We start from the raw sequence: 27526 nt of genomic DNA, 5'->3' as shown, positions 1-27526 counted from the left end.
CACTGAGCAAGGCTGGATAAGGTTCGCTCCTGTGGTAATGGTAGATTATTGCATACATGTGTTTGTTAGCTAGCTAGGTTATTCTAAATGATGGTGTCATCACTTCCTGTATGTCATCACTTCCTGTGTCATCACTTCCTGTATGTCATCACTTCCTGTATGTCATCACTTCCTGTATGTCATCACTTCCTGTTCCCTTGTCTTAGGCCAGCCCCTTTTTACACCTTTTGTTAGTAAATAAAGGTGAGCAGACTGAGAAGGGTGGGGGGAGTCTCTCAGGATTTTCTATCAAGATGGTAACATTGGTCTCTCTCTGACTGGGGTTGAGGGAAGGGGGACTCACCTTTTTCCTTACACAAACTTTGATGCGAGCTGATTGCAACTATTAATATTTACCACAACAGTTGGCGACCACGAATTAGAAAGCTAATTTTTTTTTCCCCCCGTTATCAGCAGAACTTAAATGAGACACAGCTTAATTTTCAAAAAGCAAAAAAGGCCGGCATAAGGTAATATCCTTTTTCCTTACTCTCGTTGTTGAGAAAGTTTTGCTCTTTGGGAATTTAAATCTGTGTGCTCCAATCTGCTGATATCTGGAAAGAAATCTACCCGTATATACTCGAGTATAAGCCGACCCGAGTATAAGCCGAGCCCCTAATTTTACCCCCAAAAAATTGAAAATATTATTGACTCGAGTATAAGACTAGGGTGGGAAATGCAGCTATAATGCAGAGTGTATGTGTATATAATGCACACACTCTACATTATATACACACATCTGCAAGAGGGTGACTCCCTGTATTTAATGCAGAGTGTGTGCATTATATACACACACACTCTGCATTAAATACAGGGAGCCATCCACAGATCTCCCCCCCTAAACAGTGCCATCCACAAATCTCCCCCCTAAACAGTGCCATCCACAGATCCCCCCCCTCCCCTAAACAGTGCCATGATGGCACTGCCATCCACAGATCCCCCTACAGTGCCATCCACAGATCCCCCTACAGTGCCATCCACAGATCCCCCTACAGTGCCATCCACAGATCCCCCTACAGTGCCATCCACAGATCCCCCTACAGTGCCATCCACAAATCCCCCCCCCTCCCCTAAACAGTGCCATGATGGCACTGCCATCCACAGATCCCCCTACAGTACCATCCACAGATCCCCCTACAGTGCCATCCACAGATCCCCCTACAGTGCCATCCACAGATCCCCCTACAGTGCCATCCACAGATCCCCCTACAGTGCCATCCACAGATCCCCCTACAGTGCCATCCACAGATCCCCCTACAGTGCCATCCACAGATCCCCCTACAGTGCCATCCACAGATCCCCCTACAGTGCCATCCACAGATCCCCCTCCCCGACGCTCACAGCAGTATATTTAAACTAATCAGTAACCTTTAACTTTGGATATCTTACTTTGTCTTTGCTTCGGTAATACAGGCAGTGCGGGGAGCGGCGCTCACTCACTGACGTCACGCGCCTGCTCCCACTAGGCGGCGCAGGCGCGTGACGTCAGTGAGTGAGCGCCGCCCCCCGCACTGCCTGCTATTACCGGAGCTAAGACCTAGACTCGAGTATAAGACGAGGAGGCTTTTTGAGCACAAAAATATGTGCCAAAAAACTCGTCTTATACTCGAGTATATACGGTACTTAAAAAGAACCTTATTGGTGTATATGATTGTTGTCTGCTGCATCAAGGGGTGTGAGGATAAGGTGAGTGTTTTTCCCTTGTGAGTTGATTGTACAGAGGTTGTATGATGAGGTTGTATGATGAGAAGTAGACAGGGTATTGTGTTTTTTTGTAACTTCTTAACTTTTGTTACTTTGATTTTGTAAGAGGCAATTTTATAGAGGTTTATAGAGGCAGCAATTGGTTTTAGTGTTTGTACATTAGAGACAGCATTTAGAGAGTATTTTTATATTGTTAACCTGTAAATCACCCACAGAGTGGAGGTTGTGCTCTGGTTTCAGGGAGTATTTCAGGATTTTTAACCAAGATGGTAACATTGGTCTCTCTCTCTGACTGGGGCTGAGGGAAGGGGGACTCACCATTTTCCTTTACACAAACTTTGATGCGAGCTGATTGCAACTATTAATATTTACCACAACAGTGCAGGTACAAACCGCTGATGTGGCATATGTGCATCGCTGGGGTATGCCACCAGTCCCAGATAAGTGCGAGTCCCCAAGGTGAAGGGCCCCTGACAACGCAGTCATATCTACGGGAGCTCCGCAATAGCCAAGTGTGGTGCTGGTACTCCCATAGAAATTAGAGAGCGCACCGCACGGCCCCTGCTCCCTTGAATGAATAGAGGGTGGTGGCGCATGTGTGGCTGACCTCCGTTCACTTCGGTGCTCCTGTTCTGGAGATAGGAGCAGGTCCTAGAGGTGGGACCCACATCTATCTGACATTGGTGGCCTATTCTAGCGATGTGCCACCAATGTCTGAGGTGAGACAACCCCTTTAACTGCTCAACGAGTCCATGTCTGGGACCCGCTCCTGTCTCCAAAACAGGATCCTGAAGTAAACCGAGAGCAGCCATTCATGTGTGGACACCCTCTGTTCCCCCCACTATGGGAGTTCCGAAAATAGCTGAACGCCGGCTTGGCTATTTCTGGCCGTCCCATAGAGGCGCCACTCTCCGTTTACCGAAATGGAACTTCCAAAAATAGCCAAGCGTGCTCCCATAGCAATGAATGAGGAGAATGCTGCGCATGCTCTTCTTTACATTGAGGGCCACGCTCTTTAGATAGGTCAAGGTCTCACCTTTGGGGTCTGCTCCTATGTGACATTGATGGCATATTGCTCGGATATGCCCTCAATGTCCCAAATGGGCCAACCCCTTTAATGTGAAGACGTTAATGATAACATCCCTGGTGGTCTAGGGCCGTGCACTGGCTAATGACAACATTGCTGGTGGTGTAGAGCATTGAGGCTGTTATTTGTAATAACCCTGGTGGACTAAGTTGCTGAAGAGGTTAATGATAACATCATCGGTGGTCTAGGGCATTGAGGCAGATAACGGTGGCAAACCTGGTGGTCTGGGGCAAGGAAGGGGTGGATAATATTAGCTGACTGGGATGATGCTGTATAATTTATGAGAAGAACATGGGTGGGGAGGAGAAGCTGCATGGGTATGTGTCTGCCCTTAGTGGGATGTCAATGATCGGGGGTCACGTGCCTTGCTTTGCTGTATTGCCACGTTACTAATCCACGCTGACCTCTCATTTGCTTTCAGCCTCGTGTAGCTTTCTTCACTGCGTCAGCATCTCCCCCCAGTCGCCTGCCGTGGAGCTGGGCACAAACCTTACAGCCTTCTGCATCCTGAATCAGACCTGTCTGCAGCAGGAGTTCAAGAGCCGCATCCCTTCCACGGTGTTATTCTGGAAGGTCGGGACCACGGAGATACCAGAGAGCCAGTACACGCTGGTCAACGACAGCGTCTCCAGTGTCACCTTTACCCCCACCCTGGCCATGCACAGTAGCCTCACCTGCTCCTTCAAGGCCTATGGACAGACGGAGACCACCCTGCACGGGATCTATTTCTCCTTGGGCTGTAAGTAGACTTAGATTTTATTGTGTGTAAAATGTGCGATTGCCGGATCGTCCCCGGTATTCTGGACTGTGGGGCCGTCATAGAAAAGTAGTGGGAGATTTGCGTCCTGTGCCTATTGCTGCAGTCAGCCGCTTGTGACTCCAGCAGAGCTGATGAAGGATGGTGGGAAGAAACGCTGATCCAATGCAATGTCTTTGGGCCCCTGACTGTGGCCCTTGTTGCTAGGCAGTAAGCAGCTCATCGGAGCCCAGTCTATACTATTGTTCTTGCGTGAAATATTCATTTCATCTCCTCTACACCCTGATGAAGACAGGTGTCTGTGCCAAATGCTGAGGAGTCGGCCATGTTTCCGGCGCGGCGCTGTCTCCTCGCCCCTGGGCGCAGCTGATAATCACTGGGCTGCGGGCCGGCGCTGTGCTCATCAATACAGCCCTGTTTTCGGCATTTGGCACAGATGCCCCCCTGGTCCTGTGCTGCCCGTAGTGTGAGGGCTGGAGATCTGGAATGGTCACTATCGGTGTTGGCAGCATTTCTGCTCCAGGGAGAATAAGGCCTCATTCACACAACCGCATCCACTATTTATTTATTTATTTGCAGACCCATTGAATTCAATCGATCGTGATCCACATTTTGTGGACATATTCTATCTTTTTGCAGAAGGACATACGGATGCGGAAAGCGCACAGATGATCCGCGCGCTTTTCCGCATCCTTATGTCCTTTCTGCAAAAATAAAAATAGAACAGGACCCATACTTGTCTGCAATGTTTTTTTGGGTTCGTGTTTACGGCGTTCAGTGTGTGCGAAAAGTCACATGACGTCCTTATTCTGCGGTTTAATTTATAGTTTATATCGTGTTTTACTACAAACTTTTTTATTTTTTATTTTTTTAAACCCTTCAGGACCCTGACATTTTTCACCTTAATGACCGAGCCAAATTTTGGAAATCTGACGTGTCACTTTGTGGTAATAGCTTTGGAACACTTTACTTATCCACACACATTGTACTTCATGATAGTCATAAATTTGAGTAAATATATTTCACCTTTATTTATGTAAAAATCCAAAATTTACCAAATATTTACCAAAAATTAGCAATTTTCTAAATTTCAATTTCTCCGCTTTTAAAACAGAAAGTGATACCTCATAAAATATTTATTACTTACCATTCCCCATATGTCTACTTCATGTTTGGATCATTTTGTAAATGTCATTTTATTTTTCGGGGACGTTAGAAGTTTAGAAGCAATTCTTACAATTTTTAAGAAAATTACCAAAACCCACTTTTTAAGGACCAGTTCAATTCTGAAGTCACTTTGTGGGGCCTACATAGTGGAAACCACCCATAAATGACCCTATTGTAGAAACTACACCCCTCAAGTTACTCAAAACTGATTGTACAAACTTTGTTAACCCTTTACGCTGGGTTCACACATGAGCGTACCGAAGGAGCGCTCTGCATGCGCGATTTTATCGGGCGTTTACAGACGCGGCTCCGGCAACAAGCAACGCCCATTGTCGCGCGTACCCGGAAGTCTATGTACGGGAACGCGCGACCATACGACCCAATGAAGCTCCTGTACTTCTTGGGGCGTAGGGCGTTTTGCAGCGAGGTGAGAACCATGCCCATAGGGGATCATTGGTTCTTGCCCGTTGAGCGTTTTACAGCGCGTAGGAACGCGCTGTAAAACGCTCAGGTGTGAACCCAGCGTTAGGTGTTCCAGAAGAATTAAAGGAAAATGGAGATGAAATTTCACTTTTTGGCAGATTTTCCATTTTTTAATCAATTATTTTTTTCTTTTAACACAACGAGGTTTAACAGCCGAACTAAACTCAATATTTATTACCCTGATTCTGCAGTCTAGGCCTCATGCACACGACCGTTGTTTTGGTCCGCATCCGAGCTGCAGTATTTGCGGCTTGGATGCGGACCCATTCACTTCAATGGGTCCGCAAAAGATGCTCCGCAAAATATTTGACAAGTTCTGATCCCCACAGTCACGGACTGTGGGGATCAGAAACTTTCAGCCGGCATTAGAATCGCGTGATGACTAGCCAATAATAGCTATCGCCGGCCCGGGACCGCCCTCATTGGTCCCGGGCCAGTTAGCTGAGATCCCTGCAGACATGGTGACAACAGTTTAATGCCATGACGTGTATACTCTTCATGGAGCGCCAAGTAGCAGTGCTCCATGACGAGTTTACACGTCAAATAGCACTAAGGGGTTAAAAAATATTTTTCTGTCTTGACACTTTTTCTTATTTTTTATATCTTTCTTTTCCTTTTATGGCATTCACCATACATGATAAATATTTTAATAGTTTAAACATTTTCGGACTCGGTGATACCTGTTTTTTTTATTTTTTATTTATTGTTTGTTTTTATATGTAACAAGGGTCGAATTTTTCCATTTTTTATTTTTATTTTAATTATTTTTACACTGTAATTTTTACTCCCTTTAGGGGACTTGAACGTGCAGTCCTCTGATCGCTTGTCCCATAGACTGCAATAGAATACAATTGCAGCCTATGGGATTCTGACAGGCTGCACCTCAGCCACAGCTTTGCAGGCAGCTCGCTTTCACAAGGCTCCAGGCTGCCACAGCAGATGATCGGAGTCCCGCTGCGCTGCAGGGATTTCAATACCACGGCATCTGAAAGGTTAAATGACTGGGATGGGAGTCCTCTCCATTCCTGGTGACTGTTGGCAGGTGTCATCTGTATTATACAGCTGACACCCACCGTGTTTGGAGCAAACTCAGTGCTTCAGCCCGCTCCGTACAACCTCTTAACGCTCATCAGTTACAGGTACATACTGGTGGGCTAAGGGGTTAATAAGTGGTGTGCAGCTACAGGGTACAGGACAAACATAGCAAATTGTCCAAGAGGAAGTCAGTGGCATACACAGAGTTAACGAAGGGGGCTGGGTTAACCCATTACTCAGTCAGTGTTGTGCAATAAGTGTAGTGACCTCAATATGTGTGTAAACAATTGGCAACAACGTATCACACGGACTTCTTCTCCTTGGACATTTGCTGACACATTTGACGTAACAGTCCTCTAAGGGTTCGAAACGCATAAGCCGTGCTTGTCCTGTGCACCACTTGTTTTTAAAGGGGACTTAAACCCTTACTCACAGCACAGAAGGTGCAGAGTGCAGATCTTCTTCTATACTTTCCATGGATCCGTACTCCGCGTGCCAATACAAGCCAAAGGTGCAGAGCTGTATGGGAAGCGCAGCGGCACCTTCCATGCTTTGGGCGAAGGTTTAGGTCCCCTTTAATGCATGCACCAATAATGCACATGCCTATGGTAGAAATCACAATACATATATCCTACAAAAAAATTACCAGACCGCATGAAGGTACAGAAGAATTGTATTACTTCCAGCTGATAAGACGATACATCACAAAACAAGTGCAGGGACAAGGCGACATCACAGAGGAAGACACACTGCCAAGATCTTCACTGCGCCACAGAACAATACAAGAATAAAGTGCTAGTGCGTGTATATTCAATAATACTAATCACAAAGGCCCATAATGTGCTTCCTCCGGGATGGCGCCAACCCCGACGCTCGTTTCGGCGAACCTTCGTCTGGGGGTGGCGTCATCATCACCGCAGAGCTTACAATAAATATCCCCACCCACCAATCACAACACTGGTTATACCAATGTGCACACCTGGGCCATATGAATAATTGCACCGCGGGCCGCATCTCAGTGACGCGAGGCGTCACACGACTCCCCGGTCACGTGACTTACATCGCGTCACATGATGACACCGGCACATAGCACGAGATTTTCCGGGATAGTGTCGGTGGCATCAAAGAACAAAAAGCGCATGCGCAGGCCTGCATGATGGCGCTGAAAAGGGCAAGGAACAAGGAGACTACATGCCGTAATCATGTCAAACCGTGCATTTCACCATCCCGATGACAACACCTGATTAAAATGTGGAGCGTTTTTAGCATGACGTGAGCCACAACCATGATAATAAATTGTAGAAAAACCGCATCACACGTATGAATGTGAACATCAGTGAATCGCTAAATAAACCAAAATGTGTTAAAAAAGTAAAAAAAAAAGAAATAAAAAAACTAATAATTATAAACAATGCAATCCAGGTTAAGTCGTGATGGATGAAAGTGAAATGGATATATAGCCACGATGATGATGATGTGATCATGATGAATTAATTAAAAATGGTATAATCATGATGAAATTATATAAACATGATAAAAAGTGTTATAATCATGATGAAATAATTAAAAATTATATATCACGATGAAGTGATAAGTGTTATAAATATTATTATGTGTTATAGACATGATTGTAAATAGGAGAGAAAATAAAAAATGATATCCTTTTCCTTGCGCCATAAATAATTGAAAGGTCCGGCGCTGTATTCCCAAGTAAACCTAGACTGGGAGGGGGTTAATTACATGCAGTGACAACACTAATAAAATAATAATAATTATGCAAACCATTAAAAACAATGAGCGGATGCTGACCAGGGAAAGCCTATAGGAAAGACGAAAAGCCAGAAGACTCATTGAGTCCATTTGGACGCAATGTGTTAAGTTTCCAAATCCATTTACATTCCAATTGAGCAAGTTTCTTCGATCTGTTTCCGCCGCGAACACTTTTGGGTATACAATCTATCCCCCGGACCTTCAGAGCCTTTAGGGTCACAGGCGTGATACATTTTGAAATGTCTGGCAACAGGCTTTAAACTCCTCACATCCCAGCCGAAATGTCACGGACATGCTCGCGCATCCAGACGTTCAGCTCCCTTGTGGCGGGGCCCCACGTACACTTTCGAACATGGGCATCTCGCATAATAAATCACTCCTGTACTAGAGCAAGTCAGTCCATGTGTGATTTTTAAAAACCTGTTCACCCGTAACATCGCAGAACTCGGTAGCCCTTTCCATATTAGCACATCCTATACATTTCCCACAAGGGATGAAGCCCCATTTGGGTTTTCCAATCCCTGGAAAAAATTGGAGAGACCGGTCTGATGTAAAGACTTGGACATGGACATTGTCATCCAGGGCATCCCGCTCTAGTAGTCGCAGTTAGCCACGGCGAGTTGTCTCCCATCGTGGACTCTGCCGGCAAAGGTCTCCTGTGTAATACAGTTACTGAGCAGACGTCATCCGCTGTACGTGTACGGTGGACGTCGGGAAGGGTTAAATAACATTTTCCTGGATTGCTTTTTAAGACTAAACAAGAAAGCAATTCTGGCAATGCTTATTAACCCCGTCCCAACTGTTCAGTGTAAATATACATCGGCAGGGTGTATGGAAACGGGCTCACGAGCTGAGCCTGCGGCATATGCTGTGCGTTTCAGATGTGTAATATTGCACACCGCCAACAGTGACCAGCGATGACTCCAATCCCGGTCATTTAACCCCCTCAGATACCACGGTCATCTTACAAGTCAGTCAGAGGGAGGAGGCTTCCTCACCATGGTGTGCCAATCAAAGGTCAGAAGTCTGACTAACCCCTAAGATGCCTTGATCACTATTGACAGTGGCATCTGAACAGTTAAAGGGGTTGTCTCACTTCAGCAAGTGGCATTTATCATTTAGACAAAGTGAATACAAGGCAATTACTAATGTATTGTTATTAGAGATGAATTTTCCAAAAATATTCGATCCAAATTAATTTGTGGCAAATCACGTTGAAAAACAGCTTTTTCCTGGCTGCAGAGAGCCTGTATAGTGGTGTAGAACACTGTACCTTACAGTAACACACATACGGAGTCGGCTGTGGTAGTGAAATAATACTGTGAGTCCGTATGACATGCAGATGACAGGCGTCGCTCTTAGAATCACTGCACACTTCACTTATTAGGGCAGTCACGGGGCCAAAACTGACCAAATAACTCAAGTGTGAACTCAGCCTTACAGGTCGAAGTTAGCGCCAGGTGTAAAGAACCGTGCAGAGGCCCAAGTTCCTACTATGGCGTGAAAGAGCGCACTCCTTTACACCGTCGTCAGCTGATTCCACATAGATGTCTACAGAACTTGTTCTATTAAACGCTTATACAAGTAGAGCCCCCGACAGAGTGGAGAGGTGGAGTGTCAGCAGTAAGTGTGTGTTGATGTCACTGATTATTTTGCCCTTCTTCTGATCTGTCAGAACAATAACCCCCAACAAACAGATCCTGTTTGTGAAGCATCCGCATTTGGTCAGTAATCCATCAGTATTGCTAATGCCAAAAAAAACAGGAGTGGATCCAAAACAGAGATGACACGTGAAGGTAATATTTGCATGTCTTCTGTGTTTTGTACCAATTCCTGCTTTTTGCTACCAAATCACAAGCGAATTCTGATACAGGCCTTACAGCTGCTACACAGACAGGATCCGTTGTGCGTCTCATTTTTCCTTCCTTCTGACAGATCAGAAGAAGGGTCAAATAAATGATGTCAGCCAGGCCGAAAGGCAAAGTAGTGGCCCTGTCATGAATGAAGTGGGGAGGGTGGGAACAGCATGAGAAGTCCACAGAGTGGCCCAATGACATAGTGTGGAGGTGGCAGCAGCAGCATCAGGAGACCACAGAGTGGGAAGGTGACATAGTGAGGAGGTAGCAGCATCAGGAGACCACAGAGTGACCTGGTGGCACTAACAGTACCCGCTGACGATGGTGTAAGAAGGAGTACTTGGCATCAGATGTGTGGCATCAGGCAGGTGGCAGCATCAGAATAGTAGCTGAGGCAGGTAGCCAGAAGAAACCAGTCTCTTTTGTCAATGTTTGGGTGAGGCAGCATGGATGATCTAATCAGATTGGTGGGTAGAAATCCTGGCTGATCCACGCCTGATTCATCTTGACATTTTGGGTCGTCACCTGTGTAGAGAAACCACCCATTTCTCTACACATTGCTTGTGCTCCAATGTCCTCCTTCTCCAGTACAGCCCCCCCAGGGCTCATGTGGCTGTGAGATGTAGGCACCATGTCTCCAGACCCCTGACCAGCCAGATTTACCAGCATCTTTTCCAGGATATAAAGCAGTGGAATGACGTTGTTCATCCCGTAGTCCTGGCGACTGACAAATAACGTGGCCTCCTCAAAGGGCCTGAGCAAACTGCAGGTGTCACACATGACACTGCATATGTTGACGCAGGGCCGTGGTGCCAACATTCTGCCCACAGAGTCGACAAATGGCCATGTTCACCTCTCCCGGCGGCTTAACAATAAACTGCCACACCGCCAAGTAGGTGATTTTACCCCTAACACCCCGCACTGACTGACTGCTACCGCCACTACCTCTGTGAACCCCTGCACCACTACTTTCCGGGCCGGTAGGCTTCTGCAAAGTGGGTGGTCTACCCCGGGCATGTTTGGCTCCCGACCTCCCACTACTGCCACCCTGCTGACTCCCGGCCACGCTACCGACTTGCTGGCTCCGCTGCTGCCTCACACGCAAGCTGCCACCCTCTTCTCCCGATGACGATGAAGCCCCTTCGCCACCCGGCTCCCAATTGCGATCGGCCACATCATCATCGAGTACTGTCTGCACGTCACTGATGTCCTCCTCAACGGTCTCTGAGCCAGGAGCCTGACCGCTCGCAACACCAGCTCCCTCGCCACATTTTTAAGCCTTTCTTTTTCTTTTCCTCACTAATACACGCCAAAAAAGGCTTTAGAACATATAACTGCGGCCGTGAACGGAAAATAATATATATATTTTTTTGCCACTAATACACGCAAAAAAGGGCTGTAATTTTCTCACTTCACCGCACAAGGGCTAATAAGACCCCAATAATAACAGTTTGCTGGAATCACAGAGCTGTATAATGACCATTTGGATCCCCAGTCAGTGCAGCAAGGTATAATAGGATTGTTCCTATTACCCAGGCTGTAACCTCCCCTATTGGGCCCTGTTCTCCTTTTATACTGTGTAATAATTCCTTCCTATCCTTTCCCTACACTTCTAATCTTTCCCTGAACTTGTAAATCATTTTTTTAGCACAATGAAGTCTTTCCTAGCACTGTCCCTAGCGCCTGCTGACATCTGTCCCTGCACTAAGTACACTGGAAATCGGCTGAATCCATGATGGCTGAGGCTATTTATAGGGCTGTGACATCACAGGGCTGGCTGGCTGCTGATTGGCTTACATGTCCTAACGTGCAGCAGCCATTTTAGGAAAAAATGCGATTCGTTACCGCGAAGCATGAGGAAATTTGGATTCAGTGCGAATCAAATTATTCCTGAAATTCGGATCGAATTCCGCTTCGTCAGCCTCCATTCACTCCTCTCTAGTTGTTATCCATATTGCTTCCTTTGCTGGCTGGATTCATTTATCCATCGTATACACTGCTCGTTTCCATGGTTACAACCACCCTGCAATCCATCAGCAGTGGCCGTGCTTGCACACAATAGGAAAAAGTGGCAGCCTCTCTGGTGACTGGGAGCGTGTATAGGCCAGTGCTTTTTTTATTTTATTCATTTATTTTATATAGTGTGCAAGCACGGCCACCGCTGGTCGTAACCATAGAAACAAGTCGTGTATAATGTGATGGGGGAAAAATGAATCCAGCCAGCAAAGGAAGCAATATGGACAATCACAATACATTAGTAAGTGCCTTGTATTCACTTTCTCTTCATAATAAATGCTATTTTTGTGCCGAAGTGAGACAACCCCTTTAAATGACCAGGATTGAAGTTAGTGCTGGTCACTGTCGGCGGTGTGCCATATAACACAGCTTGGTTGCTATGGCAGCCTGGGGCCTTGTGAGGAGCAGCTAGGGATACAATAGGATACTAGTCCATATTTTAGGGAGACCCATCCCTGCATGCAACCCAAGTCCGAAATAACCATATGCACCACGGATACCACAAACGCCCCACAGTCCAACGATACAAGGACTGCATCACTACATGAAGCAGTAATACACCATGTACGATTACAGTGTGTGCAGCACATGAGATCCTGAGCCGCCCGTGGGTTGGGAGATATGGACGCAGTGTCTGTAGAGAGGGGGAATACGGCAGAACTGTGTGTCGAGGAGCTGGCGTTCTTGTCCACCGCCTAGTACTGTCTGCTACATTAGTGCGGATCCTATGTCGCGATGCTGAGAACAGAGAAAGGAAGGAGCACACTGACACGAAAAACAGTTATGAGGCTAAACTATGCAGTGTTTGGGGTACTGTGGGCAGGTAAAAAAATAATGTCATTATGAAACTGGAGAACCCTTTAATAGGAAGCTGGCAGAAATCCCATAGCCTGCAATAGTATACCATTGCAGTCTATGGTATAAATCAGGGGTTGGCAACCTCCCGAACTCCAGGTGTTGTGAAACTACATCTCCCATCATGCACACTTGGCTGTTCTCTGAACTTCCACAGAAGGGAAAGGAGCATGCTGGGAGTTTTAGTTTCACTACAGCTAGAGTGCCGACGGTTGCTGATCCCTGGGTATAAGTTATTGAATGATCGCATGTTTCCTGGGGGGACTTAAAAAAAATAAAATGAATGAAAGGTTTATAGAAATATAAAAAAACTAAAATCACTTCTCACTCCCAATTTTAAATCTAAAAATAACCAGTAAAATGAACATAATTGGTATCGCTGCGTCCGAACTAATAAAATAATAAACCTATTTATCCCGTTACAGTAAGCGCTGTAATGACAAAAAAAAATCAAAAATCCTGAATCGCCTTTTTTTTTGGTCAACACTTGAATGAAAAGTGATCAAAAAGTCGTACATTCTCCAAAGTGGTATCAATTAAAAATACAGCCCGACGCAAAAACAATGTTTTTCAGTAGTGAAACATAATGAAAGCTATTTACTGTGAATTTGGTATCGCTGTAATCGTACTGAACAACCTCCTGTGTGGGTACTCATGGCAGATAGTGAGGAGGTTGAGAAAGGGGGCGCTGTCTGCTCTCCCCTTCCCTGTGTTATAAATAACCGGAGGGATGGGGAGGAGGTTGTACACGGCAGAGCAGAATGTCAAGAGAATCGACAGGCTATAGATAGGGAGGAGAGCAGACAATCCAGCAAGTATTACTGGGGTGGACGCACAGATCTGCCACGTATTACTGGGTGGGAGGCACAGATCTGCCACGTATTGCTGGGAAGGAGGGCACAGATCTGCCACGTATTGCTGGGAAGGAGGGCACAGATCTGCCACGTATTGCTGGGAAGGAGGGCACAGATCTGCCACGTATTGCTGGGAAGGAGGGCACAGATCTGCCACGTATTGCTGGGAAGGAGGGCACAGATCTGCCACGTATTGCTGGGAAGGAGGGCACAGATCTGCCACGTATTGCTGGGAAGGAGGGCACAGATCTGCCACGTATTGCTGGGAAGGAGGGCACAGATCTGCCACGTATTGCTGGGAAGGAGGGCACAGATCTGCCACGTATTGCTGGGAAGGAGGGCACAGATCTGCCACGTATTGCTGGGAAGGAGGGCACAGATCTGCCACGTATTGCTGGGAAGGAGGGCACAGATCTGCCACGTATTGCTGGGAAGGAGGGCACAGATCTGCCACGTATTGCTGGGAAGGAGGGCACAGATCTGCCACGTATTGCTGGGAAGGAGGGCACAGATCTGCCACGTATTGCTGGGAAGGAGGGCACAGATCTGCCACGTATTGCTGGGAAGGAGGGCACAGATCTGCCACGTATTGCTGGGAAGGAGGGCACAGATCTGCCACGTATTGCTGGGAAGGAGGGCACAGCTCTGCCACGTATTGCTGGGAAGGAGGGCACAGCTCTGCCACGTATTGCTGGGAAGGATTACTAGTAGGGACATGAGCATATGAGAGAAGGTTGTAAACCAATCAGGGATCTGAAAATGAATGAAGATTTCAGCATGAAATTTGCAAGAAGCCTGGTTATTGATGGGTTAATAATGTACCAGATCCTGTAGGTGCCAGGTTTGATGAAATGTCTTCCTTTTACAGATCCCCCAGAGAAGCCTGAGAACCTGACCTGCATCTGCTATAATGGGAAGAGCCTGACCTGCACGTGGGAGCCCGGAAGAGCCACCATAATGCCCACCATGTACACCCTGAAGCAATACTGGTAAAGAGGCGCCCAGCTGTTACACTCCAGCTTTACATGAACCGTGCCTAATTGATGATGCAGTCCGTGCGCCTAAACTAAAATCTACACCGGGTCCTAGATTTCAGTCTTCTTTCTATGCTGGGAAAACGGACGTAAAAGAAGATAAATGTTCCGGGCCCCCTTCCCTCGCCACGCCACCTTCTCGGGAAAGCTGCGAGGGCAGTGCAGAAACGGCACTTGTACCTACATTTAGGTGCAGGGATCTTTCAAAAGTCGCAAACGCGAAGTTTGTGACTTTTTTTTTACTCCAGAAAGCTTACATTGGAGAATGATAAATCTGTGCAAGAAGCAGTAGGTCTAATAAATGTGCTGCCCCCGAGGAAGACCCTCTGTGCTGCAGACATGCCGGCAGCGCTGCGCTGCTGTCATTACCCATGCCACAAGTATTGCTGCCAAAAGTCGCCGTGTAGCCTCAGCCCTAGGGGGAGGTGATGTCCCGATTTACTGACGTCTTTGCGCCTGTTCATTTTATTTTGTGTCCCCATTAATTTCTAGTTTTGGTTTCTTGTTTTTAACCCTTTTTATAACCATTAATTTAGCTTCTCTAACCTTCTCAGCTCTCTCCATCTTGTATGTGCTTTTCTTTCCCACCGAACTTTAGGGTGAGACCGGACCTGGTCAGTAACACTGCAATGGTGCAAAACCTAACCTATGACTATCCCCAAACACAGAGACCACTAGTCTTCAGGTAAGGTGGTCTCACAGCATGAAACGCTCCCATCATAACCCGTCTTTCTTTTCTCAGCACTCACTGATCCTATTCTGGATGTTTGCATCAGGTTTAGGGGGAGGTGATGTCTAGAATAAAGTGGTTGCGGACCCTTCACCTCTCGCTTCACCATAGATGTCAGGCATGTGATCGTTCATCATCAGATATTTGTCTCCAGTCCATCTTCTGTGTGTGGCCAGATTGGCGGGGGTTGTGGTGGGCTGTCACGTGGCCATTTGTACTACGCAGGCACAAGGGCATGAATATGGAAGTAACACAAAACTGAGGAAGGAAGAGCTTGGCTAGCATCATGCTCTCCAAAATTCAGAGCCCCTTTTTAAGAAGTTGATCATCCTAAAACAGCGCCACCCCTGTCCAAGGATTGTGTCTGGTATTACAGGTCAGCTTGGCATTGAAGTGAATGAGGCATAGTTGCTACACCACATACAACTAGTGGACAGGTGTGGCAACCATGTTTCTCTAATCTTCGACAACCCCTCTAAGGGCTGACAATGTTGCATCTTCTTGTCCCCAGTTACAGAAGGAAGTTCAGCTGTGGAGCACAAACTGCTGCTCTTGGCATTCAGTACCATGGACACTTCAAGGAGAGGAGTCATGATTTATTTATTTTTTCAGGGCATCGGAGAAATTGGAGAAGAGAAAGGAATGTGTGGCTAAAGCGGGGGAGAGTTCCTGCACTTTATATCACCCGGACTTTATAATGTACATTGACACCGCTTTCATGGTGGAAGCCGAAAATGAGCTCGGAAAAGCCGTATCTCATCACGTGGTATTTGATATTATTGACATTGGTAAATATATATTTTTTTGTTTTTTTTTTTCTTCAAAATAGTTACAAAACTTTTAAACAAAAAGAGAGAACTTACAGACATAGATAATACATGTTAATACAGTCCTTACACAATCAAGAACAATAGCATTAAATCCAGATCTGTAGACTCTAACCTAATATATTTAATCCCACCCAAACTTTTTTTTTTTCTTTAATACCCCCCCCCCCCTTCCATTCTTGGCTGCAGTCGCTGGTATCCAGAACCCCACGCAATGCTCCATTACAAAAATAAACAGTCCGCCCTAATTCTAAGACAAGATAACGCGTTCACGTACCTCCCCTCCTCCGCGTCTCAACTTCCTCATAGGACTTTATTTGGGACATAATCAATCTCCACTCCATAAACGAGGGAGAGATGGGGGAACCCCATTTCTTAACTATCAGAAGCTTTGCTATCAAGCAACCCTTCAACCATATTCATTGGTAAATATACTTCATATCATCAATGTGTATGGGTGGAGGGGGTGGTCTATGGGTACGTCCATACAGGATGCAGATTTGCCACGCTTTGCACCTCATGCATTTGCAAGGGTTATAGGAAATCCACAGCATAAATAGTCAAGATGCAGAGGTACTTGTGGCCGTACCTTAGAAGTGCAATTTCCATTGCAATTGATTAATATTTAGTCAGTGGTGAAGGGGTTGCTTCCATTCTCCTTTCACTATGGGAAGGTCAGAACATTACTGCATAGAGATCTACACAGCCACCACTAGAGGGAGCTCAGGAGATTACTGCATACAGATATATACAGCCACCACTAGAGGGAGCTCAGGGGATTACTGCATACAGATATATACAGCCACCACTAGAGGGAGCTCAGGATATTACTACATACAGATATATACAGCCACCACTAGAGGGAGCTCAGGGGATTACTGCATACAGATATATACAGCCACCACTAGAGAGAGCTCAGGAGATTACTGCATACAGATATATACAGCCACCACTAGAGGGAGCTCAGGGGATTACTGTATACAGATATATACAGCCACCACTAGAGGGAGTTTAGGGGATTACTGCATACAGATATATACAGCCACCACTAGAGGGAGCTCAGGAGATTACTACATACAGATATATACAGCCACCACTAGAGGGAGCTCAGGAGATTACTGCATACAAATATATACAACCACCACTAGAGGGAGCTCAGGGGATTACTGCATACAGATATATACAGCCACCACTAAAGGGAGATGAGGAGATTACTGCATACAGATCTATACAGCCACCACTAGAGGGAGCTCAGGAGATTACTCCATACAGATCTATACAGTCACCACTAGAGGGAGCTCAGGAGATTACTGCATACAGATATATACAGCCACCACTAGAGGGAGCTCAGGGGATTACTGTATACAGATATATACAGCCACCACTAGAGGGAGCTCAGGAGATTACTGCATACAGATCTATACAGCCACCACTAGAGGGAGATGAGGAGATTACTGCATACAGATATATACAGCCACCACTAGAGGGAGATGAGGAGATTACTACATACAGATATATACAGCCACCACTAGAGGGAGATGAGGAGATTACTGCATACAGATATATATAGCTACCACTAGAGGGAACTCAGGAGATTACTGTATACAGATATATACAGCCACCACTAGAGGGAGCTCAGGAGATTACTGCATACAGATATATACAGCCACCACTGAAGGGAGATGAGGAGATTACTGCATACAGATATATACAGCCACCACTAGAGGGAGATGAGATTATTACATACAGATATATACGGACAGCACTAGAGGGAGCTCTGGAGATTACTGCATACAGATACATACATACACTGAGCTCCCCCTAGTGGTGTCTGCAGGCAGGGAGAATTTTCACGTAACTGTTTTCAGGGGATTTGAAGCTTTGTATCAGATCAAAAAACAGATCTGTCGGCTATAACGCTGTATTAATATATTATTTGCACAGTGTTTTGAATCTATTTAGACAAAAAGTTAAATGGAGAGCCGCTGCAAATTGTCTCCTGCTCTGGAGGACTGTCTAGGCGCTGCCATGGTTTATAGGGTTACCCGTTCATCTAAATAGATGCCATGTAATGCTGCAAGCCAAGCACTGCTTCCTCCTGCAATACCTGGTGAATGTTGGGGGTTATAGCCGTTGGTCACCACCAGCCAGTCTGCACTTGAGTTTTGTCCCTTTGATTAAAGTTTACAAATATTTAATGAAGAAAATTGAGAAGTATACGGAAAATATGTAATAAACCATCTGTTCCCTTCTCCTACCTTTTACAAACGTTATAAATGAAGTGAAGCCCAATCCTCCCAACATCTTGAGCGTGTCCTCTGTGCTGCAAAAAGCGTTGAGAATCGAGTGGAGAAATCCAATGGATAATGTGGATCTGAAATACAACCTCAGATACAAGCCCATCGACGGCACCGAGTGGAGTGAGGTAAGTCTCTTTGCAGACCATCTGTAAGGATCCTGGGGCATCGTCTAGTGCAGGGATGGGCAAACTGCGGCTCTCCAGCTGTTGTAGAACTACAACTCCCAGTATGCCCCGTCTGCCTACAGCTATCAGCCTACAGCAGGGCATGATGGGATTTGTAGTTTTACAACAGCTGGAGAGCCGCAGTTTGCCCATCACTGGTCTAGTGGAAGCAGATGGCAGCCCTTGCTGTGGCTGTAAAGTTGGAAGTGCACAGTTATTTAGAATTCTTTTTTTTCTTTAGCTGTCAGGATATATACAACCACCACTAGGGGGAGCTTTCTGTATACAGATAATACAGACACCACTAAGGCTCTATTCACACGTCCGCAATTATTGCAGACCCATTCATTTCTATGGGGCCGCACAATGGGCTGCCCGGCTCCGAAAATGCAGACCCACACTTCCGGGTCCGCGTTTCCGTTCCCCCGAAAAATAGCACATGTCCTATTCTTGTCCGCAATTGCGGACAAGAATAGGCATATTCTATTAGTGTCGGCAATGTGCGGTCCGCAAACTGCGGATCGCACATTGCCGGTGTCCGTGTTTTGTGGATCCGCAAAACACACTCGGACGTGTGAATGGACCCTAAGAGTGCAGGCTTCATACTGATGGATTTATATAACTCTGCCTCCTCATTTTATCATGTAAAGGGGTTTTGAGATTATACAAAAACCCCATAAAGAGTCAGAGGGACCATTTCTGAGGAGGAGGGTAGATACTATGTCGTCCAGATCTAGGACTTCTCAGTAATGTCAGCCCTTCCATCCATCAGGTACCTTCAGAAGACATACAGAAAACTAGAAGTTCATTCACATTGCAAGGACTTCAGTCGTATACGGTGTACGTCATAAGTGTGCGCTGTAAGCCAATCAAAGCGGGATTCTGGAGTGACTGGAGCAAGGAGTATACAGCCACCACCTCAGAGTCGGGTAAGTGGATGCGGCCTCAGGTCTGATCATGTATGTGCCTCCAGTACGCACAGCGCAGTGTTACATGGAGGAATGTGATGGCGGGCAGTCATCTCATCATTCATATGATGCCTCAGATATTAGACAATTACTGAGTGGTTGCATGGTATAATTTTGCTCTGATTTCTCCAGAACCATCTCGAGGTCCAGAATTTTGGAGGAAGATCAGCCAAAGTGACTCTGACGGGAAGAGGGTCGTCCAGCTGATGTGGAAGGTAGGTGTCCTCCTGATGGTCCCAGTAGATAAGTGTTATTCTTAGTGTCCCTTTGTCACAGGGATCATCCCTGATAGATGAGACATTGATGGCATATCCTAGTTGTGCCACCAGCGTCTTCAGTGTCATAAGAGCTTTAACCCATTCACACTTTTGACTTTTCCACCCAGCACTTTACACACATGAGCACTTGAGTGCAGTTTTGCTTAAAACATAATGTAGTATAAAAAAGAAATGCAAGTCATGTTTGTGGGTAACGGTCTGAGCGAAGTCTCCCCCGGGTGTCACGGGAGGCTGTATTGTGGTAGAGCTCACTGTAACCGGCTGTGATGGATGAGAGGGGTGATGACGTGAAGAAAATTTCCAGCATCTCCATGACATGCCCGGTCACATTGTGGCTTATAATCCGCTGCTCCGTGATCTTCAGTGCTGCCTCACATTGCAGAGAATGGGAGGCAGAAAGGACACAGCCGTCGGCGGGATTCTGTTATGGCGCATTTGCATGCCTTGACTGAGCAGGCAGTGATCGGGTTCAGTCATGATACCTGCCTGCATTCACCCATCAGGGACCAGACTGCGAATTTAAAGTGTAACCGTCATGTTTTCATTAAAAAAAATATATATTTTAGTACAGTATGTTACTGCTGCAGCAGCATTATGCATAAAGCAGTTTCTTCACATACCACTGTTTTCCTTGAGTTTTTCCCTTCGTTACGGCTGTTTAAACATTTACAATATGAGGACCTTCTCAAGATGGCTCCTCTGCCAGTTCTCTGAAGCCAAAACTGCTTTCCCTCACTTCTCATACACACTTGCTGTAGCCACCAGCTCCCTGCCAGCCAATCAGATTGGACACGCCTCCTCACTCTGAAGCCTAATGCAGGCATGCAGTGTGAAGGACCGCCCCTCTGTCTTAGCCAGAGACAGACAAGCCTTTTAAAGGGAACCTGTCACCTGGATTTTGTGTATAGAACTGAGGACATGGGTTGCTAGATGGCCGCTAGCACATCCGCAATATCCAGTCCCCATAGCTCTGTGTGCTTTTATTGTGTAAAAAACCCGATTTGATACATATGCAAATTACCCTGAGATGAGTCCTGTCCCTGACTAATCTCACATACAGGACTCATCTCAGGTTCATTTGCATATGTATCAAATCGGGTTTTTTACACAATAAAAGCACACAGAGCTATGGGGGCTGGGTATTGCGGTTGTGCTAGCGGCCAGCTAGCAACCCATGTCCTCCGCTCTATACACAAAATCCCGGTGACAGGTTCCCTTTAAGGGAGCAGTGGAAAGGGACAGAGGACATTAATGAAAGCTGTTATTATAAGGTACTTACAGATCTTCTGACAATTATTGACAGACTAAGGGTCCATTCACACGTCCGTAGTGTATTGCGGATCCGCAATACACCCGGCCGTCACCCCCATAGAACTGCCTATTCTTGTCCGCAATTACAGACAAGAATAGGACATGTTCTATTTTTTTCCGGAGCCGCGGCCCGAAAGATCCGAGGCCACGAAATGCGGATGCGAAGAGCACATAGTGTGCTCTCCGCATCCATTCCATCCCCATAGAGAATAAATGGGTCCGCACCCATTCCGCAATTTGTGGAACGGATGCGGACCCATTCTACGGACGTGTGAATGGACCCTGACTCGGGTATACATGCCTAGCTCTAATAAACTAGTAAATAAAAAAAATATGACAGTTACACTTTAAAGTTGCCCTGGAAAAACTTAAGTGGCCCCAATGTTGTAGGTGGCTCCAAATTGACAGGTGGGGCCAATACAAGTTTGCAGGGTCAGTAATCCCATAGTGCAGTACAGAATATCCCTCCAGAGGCCGTCACTAGCTGCCACGTTCTGTTTTCCTCCTCCAGTTGTCTCTAATAGGGACGTGGCGCTCTAACAGGGCGCTTAGGACGTGAGACGTGATGTGGGCCACAGCACCAGGCTAGCTACCTTCAGCGTGCTGCCTGGACTTCCTCTATTAATGACCCCTATAGTTCCCCCAGTTGTATGTACCCGACCATCGGCAGTGAGGAGGGCTCAGAAGGCCTTATTCCTTGTAAAGTCTGAGCGAAGTCTCCCCCGGGTGTCACGGGAGGCTGTATTGTGGTAGAGATCACAGTAACAGGCTGTGATGGATGAGAGGGGTGATCACGTGAAGGAAAGTTACAGCATCCTCATGACATTACTGAAGTCTTTACAGAGGAGGGACAGGGGTGATGACCTGAAGACATGTTCTTCTCTCGGGACTGTGCTTGGGGACAGATGACCACTTAGGCTCGACCTCGGCCGAAAGCTTATACCGTCTAGTAAACAATCTTATTTCCTGTTAGGATTTACAGTCTCACGCAAACGGGATAATTCTAGGATACAATGTGACTGTGAAGAGAGGTCCAGAAGTTGTCAACTCTTTCACTGTGGAGGACCGTACATGCACCATTACAGTCTCAGAAGACTCTTATGAAGTTCTCCTCACTGCGTACAACAGCCAGGGCTCCTCGCAGTCCAAACTGATTATCCCATCTGGCACAGATAAAAAAGGTACGTCGCCCACATTTAATGGATTTCATGGGCGACCTCATCTTTTTCGGGGGGGGGGGGGGGGGGGGGGGATCTCCACACGTGATGTTGAGGGTCTGCAGTGTGAATTCTGTCCAGAGACTAAAGCACATTTCTGGTGCCCAACGTCATCAACATATCATGAGTAATTAATATTCATCCTAAAGACATGCAAAGTAGTTGCAGAGGTTCTCCACCAGAGCAGGATCGCCGTATACAATTCATTTCTATAGGCTGTGAAGTTTACTACAATTTTTCTGTACAGATCCTGAGTTACATCTTGTATTATACCTCAGAGCAGTGCTCACTATTCTGCTGGTGGAGTCACTGTGCACATACATTACTTATCCTGTACTGATCCTGAGTTACATCCTGTATTATACTCCAGAGCTGCACTCACTATTCTGCTGGTGCAGTCACTGTGCACATACATTACTTATCCTGTACTGATCCTGAGTTACATCCTGTATTATACTCCAGAGCTGCACTTACTATTCTGCTGGTGGAGTCACTGTGTACATACATTACTGATCCTGAGTTACATCCTGTATTATACTCCAGAGCTGCACTCACTATTCTTCTGGTGCAGTCACTGTGTACATACATTACATTACTTATCCTGTACTGATCCTGAGTCACATCCTGTATTATACTCCAGAGCTGCACTCGCTATTCTGCTGGTGCAGTCACTGTGTACATGCATTACTTATCCTGTACTGATCCTGAGTTACATCCTGTATTCTACTCCAGAGCTGCACTCACTATTCTGCTGGTGGAGTCACTGTGTACATACATTACATTACTTATCCTGTACTGATCCTGAGTTACATCCTGTATTATACTCCAGAGCTGCACTCACTATTCTGCTGGTGGAGTCACTGTGTACATACATTACTGATCCTGAGTTACATCCTGTATTATACTCCAGAGCTGCACTCACTATTCTTCTGGTGCAGTCACTGTGTACATACATTACATTACTTATCCTGTACTGATCCTGAGTCACATCCTGTATTATACTCCAGAGCTGCACTCGCTATTCTGCTGGTGCAGTCACTGTGTACATGCATTACTTATCCTGTACTGATCCTGAGTTACATCCTGTATTCTACTCCAGAGCTGCACTCACTATTCTGCTGGTGGAGTCACTGTGTACATACATTACATTACTTATCCTGTACTGATCCTGAGTTACATCCTGTATTATACTCCAGAGCTGCACTCACTATTCTGCTGGTGCAGTCACTGTGTACATGCATTACTTATCCTGTACTGATCCTGAGTTACATCCTGTATTATACTCCAGAGCTGCACTCACTATTCTGCTGGTGCAGTCACTGTGTACTTACATTACTTATCCTGTACTGATCCTGAGTTACATCCTGTATTATACTCCAGAGCTGCACTCACTATTCTGCTGGTGGAGTCACTGTGTACATACATTACATTACTTATCCTGTACTGATCCTGAGTTACATCCTGTATTATACTCCAGAGCTGCACTCACTATTCTGCTGGTGCAGTCACTGTGTACATACATTATATTACTTATCCTGTACTGATCCCGAGTTACATCCTGTATTATACTCCAGAGCTGCACTCACTATTCTGCTGGTGGAGTCACAGGTCACTGTGCTTAGTTGTCCCTGGTTATGGGGGAACTCCCCTTTAATGGGGAATTATGGAAAAAAAATAAAGTACAGCGATTGATCAGTGCAGGTCTTTCCTTTCCTCTTTAGAGACGCATGAAAACATTGAAAAAACTGCCTTGGTGATTAAGGCCCAGAACAGCGGGGACACTAAAGGGTTAACACGGGATGAGCGTGGAGAACATACAGATGATCCTTCACCTGTTGTATTTCTCATCTCTAGTTGTGCAGCCGGCAGGTCTGAACTTTAAAGCTTTTCCCAAGGACGGGCGGCTCTGGGTGGAGTGGACGCCATCGGGGCGAGTGCTGGGTTATGTGATTGAGTGGTGCAGTAATTCTGAGTCTATGGACTGTGATGCAGAGTGGCAGAGGGAGCCGGGCGACACCACCGGAACGTTTCTCAGAGGTAAGAACGGCGCCTGCACCCTCCATGACGTTTCCTAATTACACTTATTACCTGGAGTTACAGAAGGAGATCTCCGGAGTCTGCGGTGGAGAAAATGCTTTATGTTTACAGCACTTATGCAGAGCCATGCATCTCCATGCTTACAGGCCGCAGAGAGACACAGTGAGGGACATTTACTAAGCCCCTCACGCCACTAGTGTGGCGTAAGAAAGTCGCACGTTATGGCGCACGCGGCGGCGGGGCTTTGTGCCGCTCCCACTGCATTTACTATAACTTTCGCCATAAGTCTGTGCCAGCCTGTAGCTTCTGCCTCTTAATAAATTAGTGACATCTCACGCCAGTGCAGGGAGATCAAGACTGGCGTGGTGGTACTCCAGTCCTAATATATTTCCCCCAGTAAATCTTGCAGGTGGGAGACTTTTTTTTAAAGGCGCGTTCCTCGGAGGATGCGGACACTGAAATCCTCATTTCTGGGCAGCAGATCACCTGGAGTAAACTGCAATTTGCTGCCCAGAAGTAATGGCCGTCTGTGGGTACGAGCGATGGCGTCACAGATACAGAGGAGGAGGTTGCTGCGAGTAAATACAGCTCTCACCTCCTCTGACAAACAGGCAGGTGGGAATGAATGAGTCCCGGAATATCGTTTTCAGACGTTCCTCTTTGGTAGGACATGGTGTCGTTTTCTAGCTGAGGGTTGTAGGTCCCCAGATCCTTCCCCTGCCAGGTTACGACAACCTCCGAAGCTGGGAAATTTTCTAATCCTCTCCCTGCAGCTCTGTTCCTGTGGCCCCGATGTTGTAGTCGGGTCCAAATTGACAGGTGAGGCAACGCAAGCAGATGGAGCCAATACAAGTTGGCAGGGTCAGTAATCCCATAGTGCAGTACAGAGGCCGTCACTAGCTGCCACGTTCTGTTTTCCTCCTCCAGTTGTCTCTAATAGGGATATGGAGCAGGACGCTTAGGAGGCGAGACGTGATGTGGGCCACAGCACCAGGCTAGCTACCCTCGGCGTGCTGCCTGGACTTCCTCTAATAATGACCCCTATAGTTCCCCCAGTTGTATGTACTTGGCCATCGGCAGTGAGGAGGGCTCAGGTGGCCTTATGGGCATCGGCCGCCAAGAAATTTCCTTGTAGGGTCTGTGCAGATTAATTGTTTCTGGGCAGCAGATCCCTATTTACACCGCACACTCCTGACCAGAAGCGATGATTGAGGTGTCCGCATGAATGATCATTTCACCTGATGAACAAGAGGAGAACTTGCTCTTTCGTTGGGTGATCAGCGGCTCCTTTACTCGGGCCGACTATCGGGAGCAAGTGTCTTGAGACTCTGTGTTGTACTCTGTCTGATGAAGAGACTTGAGTTGTCAGAAAAGCGCATATGTAACATTGCAGGACTCCTACCTGCAAGACTCTGTGTTCCTCTTGATGAGCATGAGAACATTTTTCTACTGGTGGACATGGCACACACGACAGATGCTGAGTGATGTGGTTATACTCCCTCTTATCCTTGCCCTTTATTTTGCCAACGTATATTTGGTAGGTTCGCAAGTGCTATGGGATAGACTGCAGTAGGGACAGCAGGATCAGACTACACAGTTTGCTTGTAGTCTGTTACCATGGAGACACAGCCCTGCATAGGAGCTGTAGACCTAAAACTAAGCAACCTAAAAGTTGCTTAGTTTTTTTTCCTTCTAGATTCATTTTAAAGTTGACAAGCGGTTTGCATAAGTGTAGACATCCTCTAAAACTAACCTCGTGACCGGATAAACCACATCATACGCGGATGTAACATGTGAATGAGGCTCAGTATCTGCAGCCATTTCCATGTTCTCCGGCTCAGTCTGACTTTCTGATCTTTTGCTTTCAGGTGACATAAAACCTTTTGTCTATTACCTGATCAGACTGAATGCACTGCATGGAGATGGGCAGGAGGAGAGATCCAGCACCGTGGGGACGTATCTACAGCAAGGAGGTAAGTCGCTTCAGCCGTGTAACACACTCCAAGTGTGACCTGGTGAGGCCACTCATCACGACTCTTGTACTGTTTCCAGCTCCTGACCAGGGACCCACTGTTCACGCAAAGTTGTTCGGGAAGACATGGGTCACCCTCGTGTGGAAACCAATCCCTCTACATAAGCAAAATGGCTTCATCACAAATTACACAATAAAATATGGGGATAACTACAGCCCACTGAAAGGTACGAGTCGAAATAGACATAACCATGTCTTTACTAGTGGCTGCAGTTTCTCTCAGTTAAATGAGTGGGGGGGGGGGGGGGGTTGCTGATTATGGCCTCCAAACTGATCCTCCACCTCATCACTAGAGTCAGTGGGTCGGGAATGGCTGATGTGTGCGCTCTGTCAGCACTGCTGAATATGATGTTATTCTGACCTGGCGTCACTTTTAGTCACGTTGACTAGTGCGGACAAGTAGGCGCAACAGACGTTCAGCCTAGCTCCATGTTAGCACATATGTGTCCCATGTGCTGCTGTTCTCTCTGGTTAAGTTAATACACGGACCACAAAGTGGAGTCATGAGACTCTTAAACAAGAAGGGATTATCTAAAGGGTTCCCCCTCTGAGCTGTAATCTGTGGGGAAACGTCCCAGTAAGTGTTGTGCTCCGTTTTCCTGCAGTGCCCCCACAGGGGAAATGAAGTATTACACAGTGTCCATTCATATCAGTGGGTTTTCTGGGTAATACAGGACAGGGCAGGTCCTCCAGAGCGAGAGATGCTCTGTGATCACTCTATGCCCTGAACAATGGAGATGGGGATCCTGATTCGTGAAGTACTGGGGGGGGTGTCACCTGTAAGGGGGTGCATGTAACTCATGACTTGCCTTTTCTTCCAGTTATCACAGTTAATGCAACTGTAACGGAGTATACTCTGAAATCCTTAGCTGCCAAAACCACGTACAGCGTTACTGTGACCGCCTACACCGAGCAAGGCCCGAAGGCCGGGCTCCCATTGAGCGTCACCACGCTGCCGTTCGGTAAGAGTCGTAATCCTTCTTCATGCCTGGGATTTGCTCTGCT

General features: G+C 46.6%; 1 protein-coding gene across 3 annotated transcripts in view; it reads left to right on the top strand.

Moving 5' to 3' along the window:
• IL6ST (interleukin 6 cytokine family signal transducer) overlaps positions 1 to 27526 on the top strand; it is a 37177-nt gene that overhangs the window by 6721 nt on the left and 2930 nt on the right. For 2 of the 3 annotated variants that reach the window (XM_040420911.1, XM_040420910.1), the window contains exons 3-14: positions 3252 to 3569; positions 14492 to 14612; positions 15256 to 15342; positions 16000 to 16175; positions 18497 to 18639; positions 19451 to 19607; positions 19779 to 19861; positions 22209 to 22416; positions 24307 to 24489; positions 26358 to 26462; positions 26542 to 26688; positions 27343 to 27483. In XM_040420911.1, the coding sequence (XP_040276845.1) occupies positions 3252 to 3569; positions 14492 to 14612; positions 15256 to 15342; positions 16000 to 16175; positions 18497 to 18639; positions 19451 to 19607; positions 19779 to 19861; positions 22209 to 22416; positions 24307 to 24489; positions 26358 to 26462; positions 26542 to 26688; positions 27343 to 27483 (1869 nt within the window). The remainder of the gene's footprint in view (positions 1 to 3251; positions 3570 to 14491; positions 14613 to 15255; positions 15343 to 15999; positions 16176 to 18496; positions 18640 to 19450; positions 19608 to 19778; positions 19862 to 22208; positions 22417 to 24306; positions 24490 to 26357; positions 26463 to 26541; positions 26689 to 27342; positions 27484 to 27526) is intronic. The other variant, XM_040420912.1, reaches the window with a different exon arrangement.

The sequence above is a fragment of the Bufo bufo genome, chromosome 2, assembly GCF_905171765.1.
Source record: "Bufo bufo chromosome 2, aBufBuf1.1, whole genome shotgun sequence".
In the NCBI taxonomy this organism is placed as follows: Eukaryota; Metazoa; Chordata; class Amphibia; order Anura; family Bufonidae; genus Bufo; species Bufo bufo.
The sequence above is the reverse complement of the archived record's forward strand: the minus strand, read 5'-3'. Positions and strand labels throughout refer to the sequence as shown.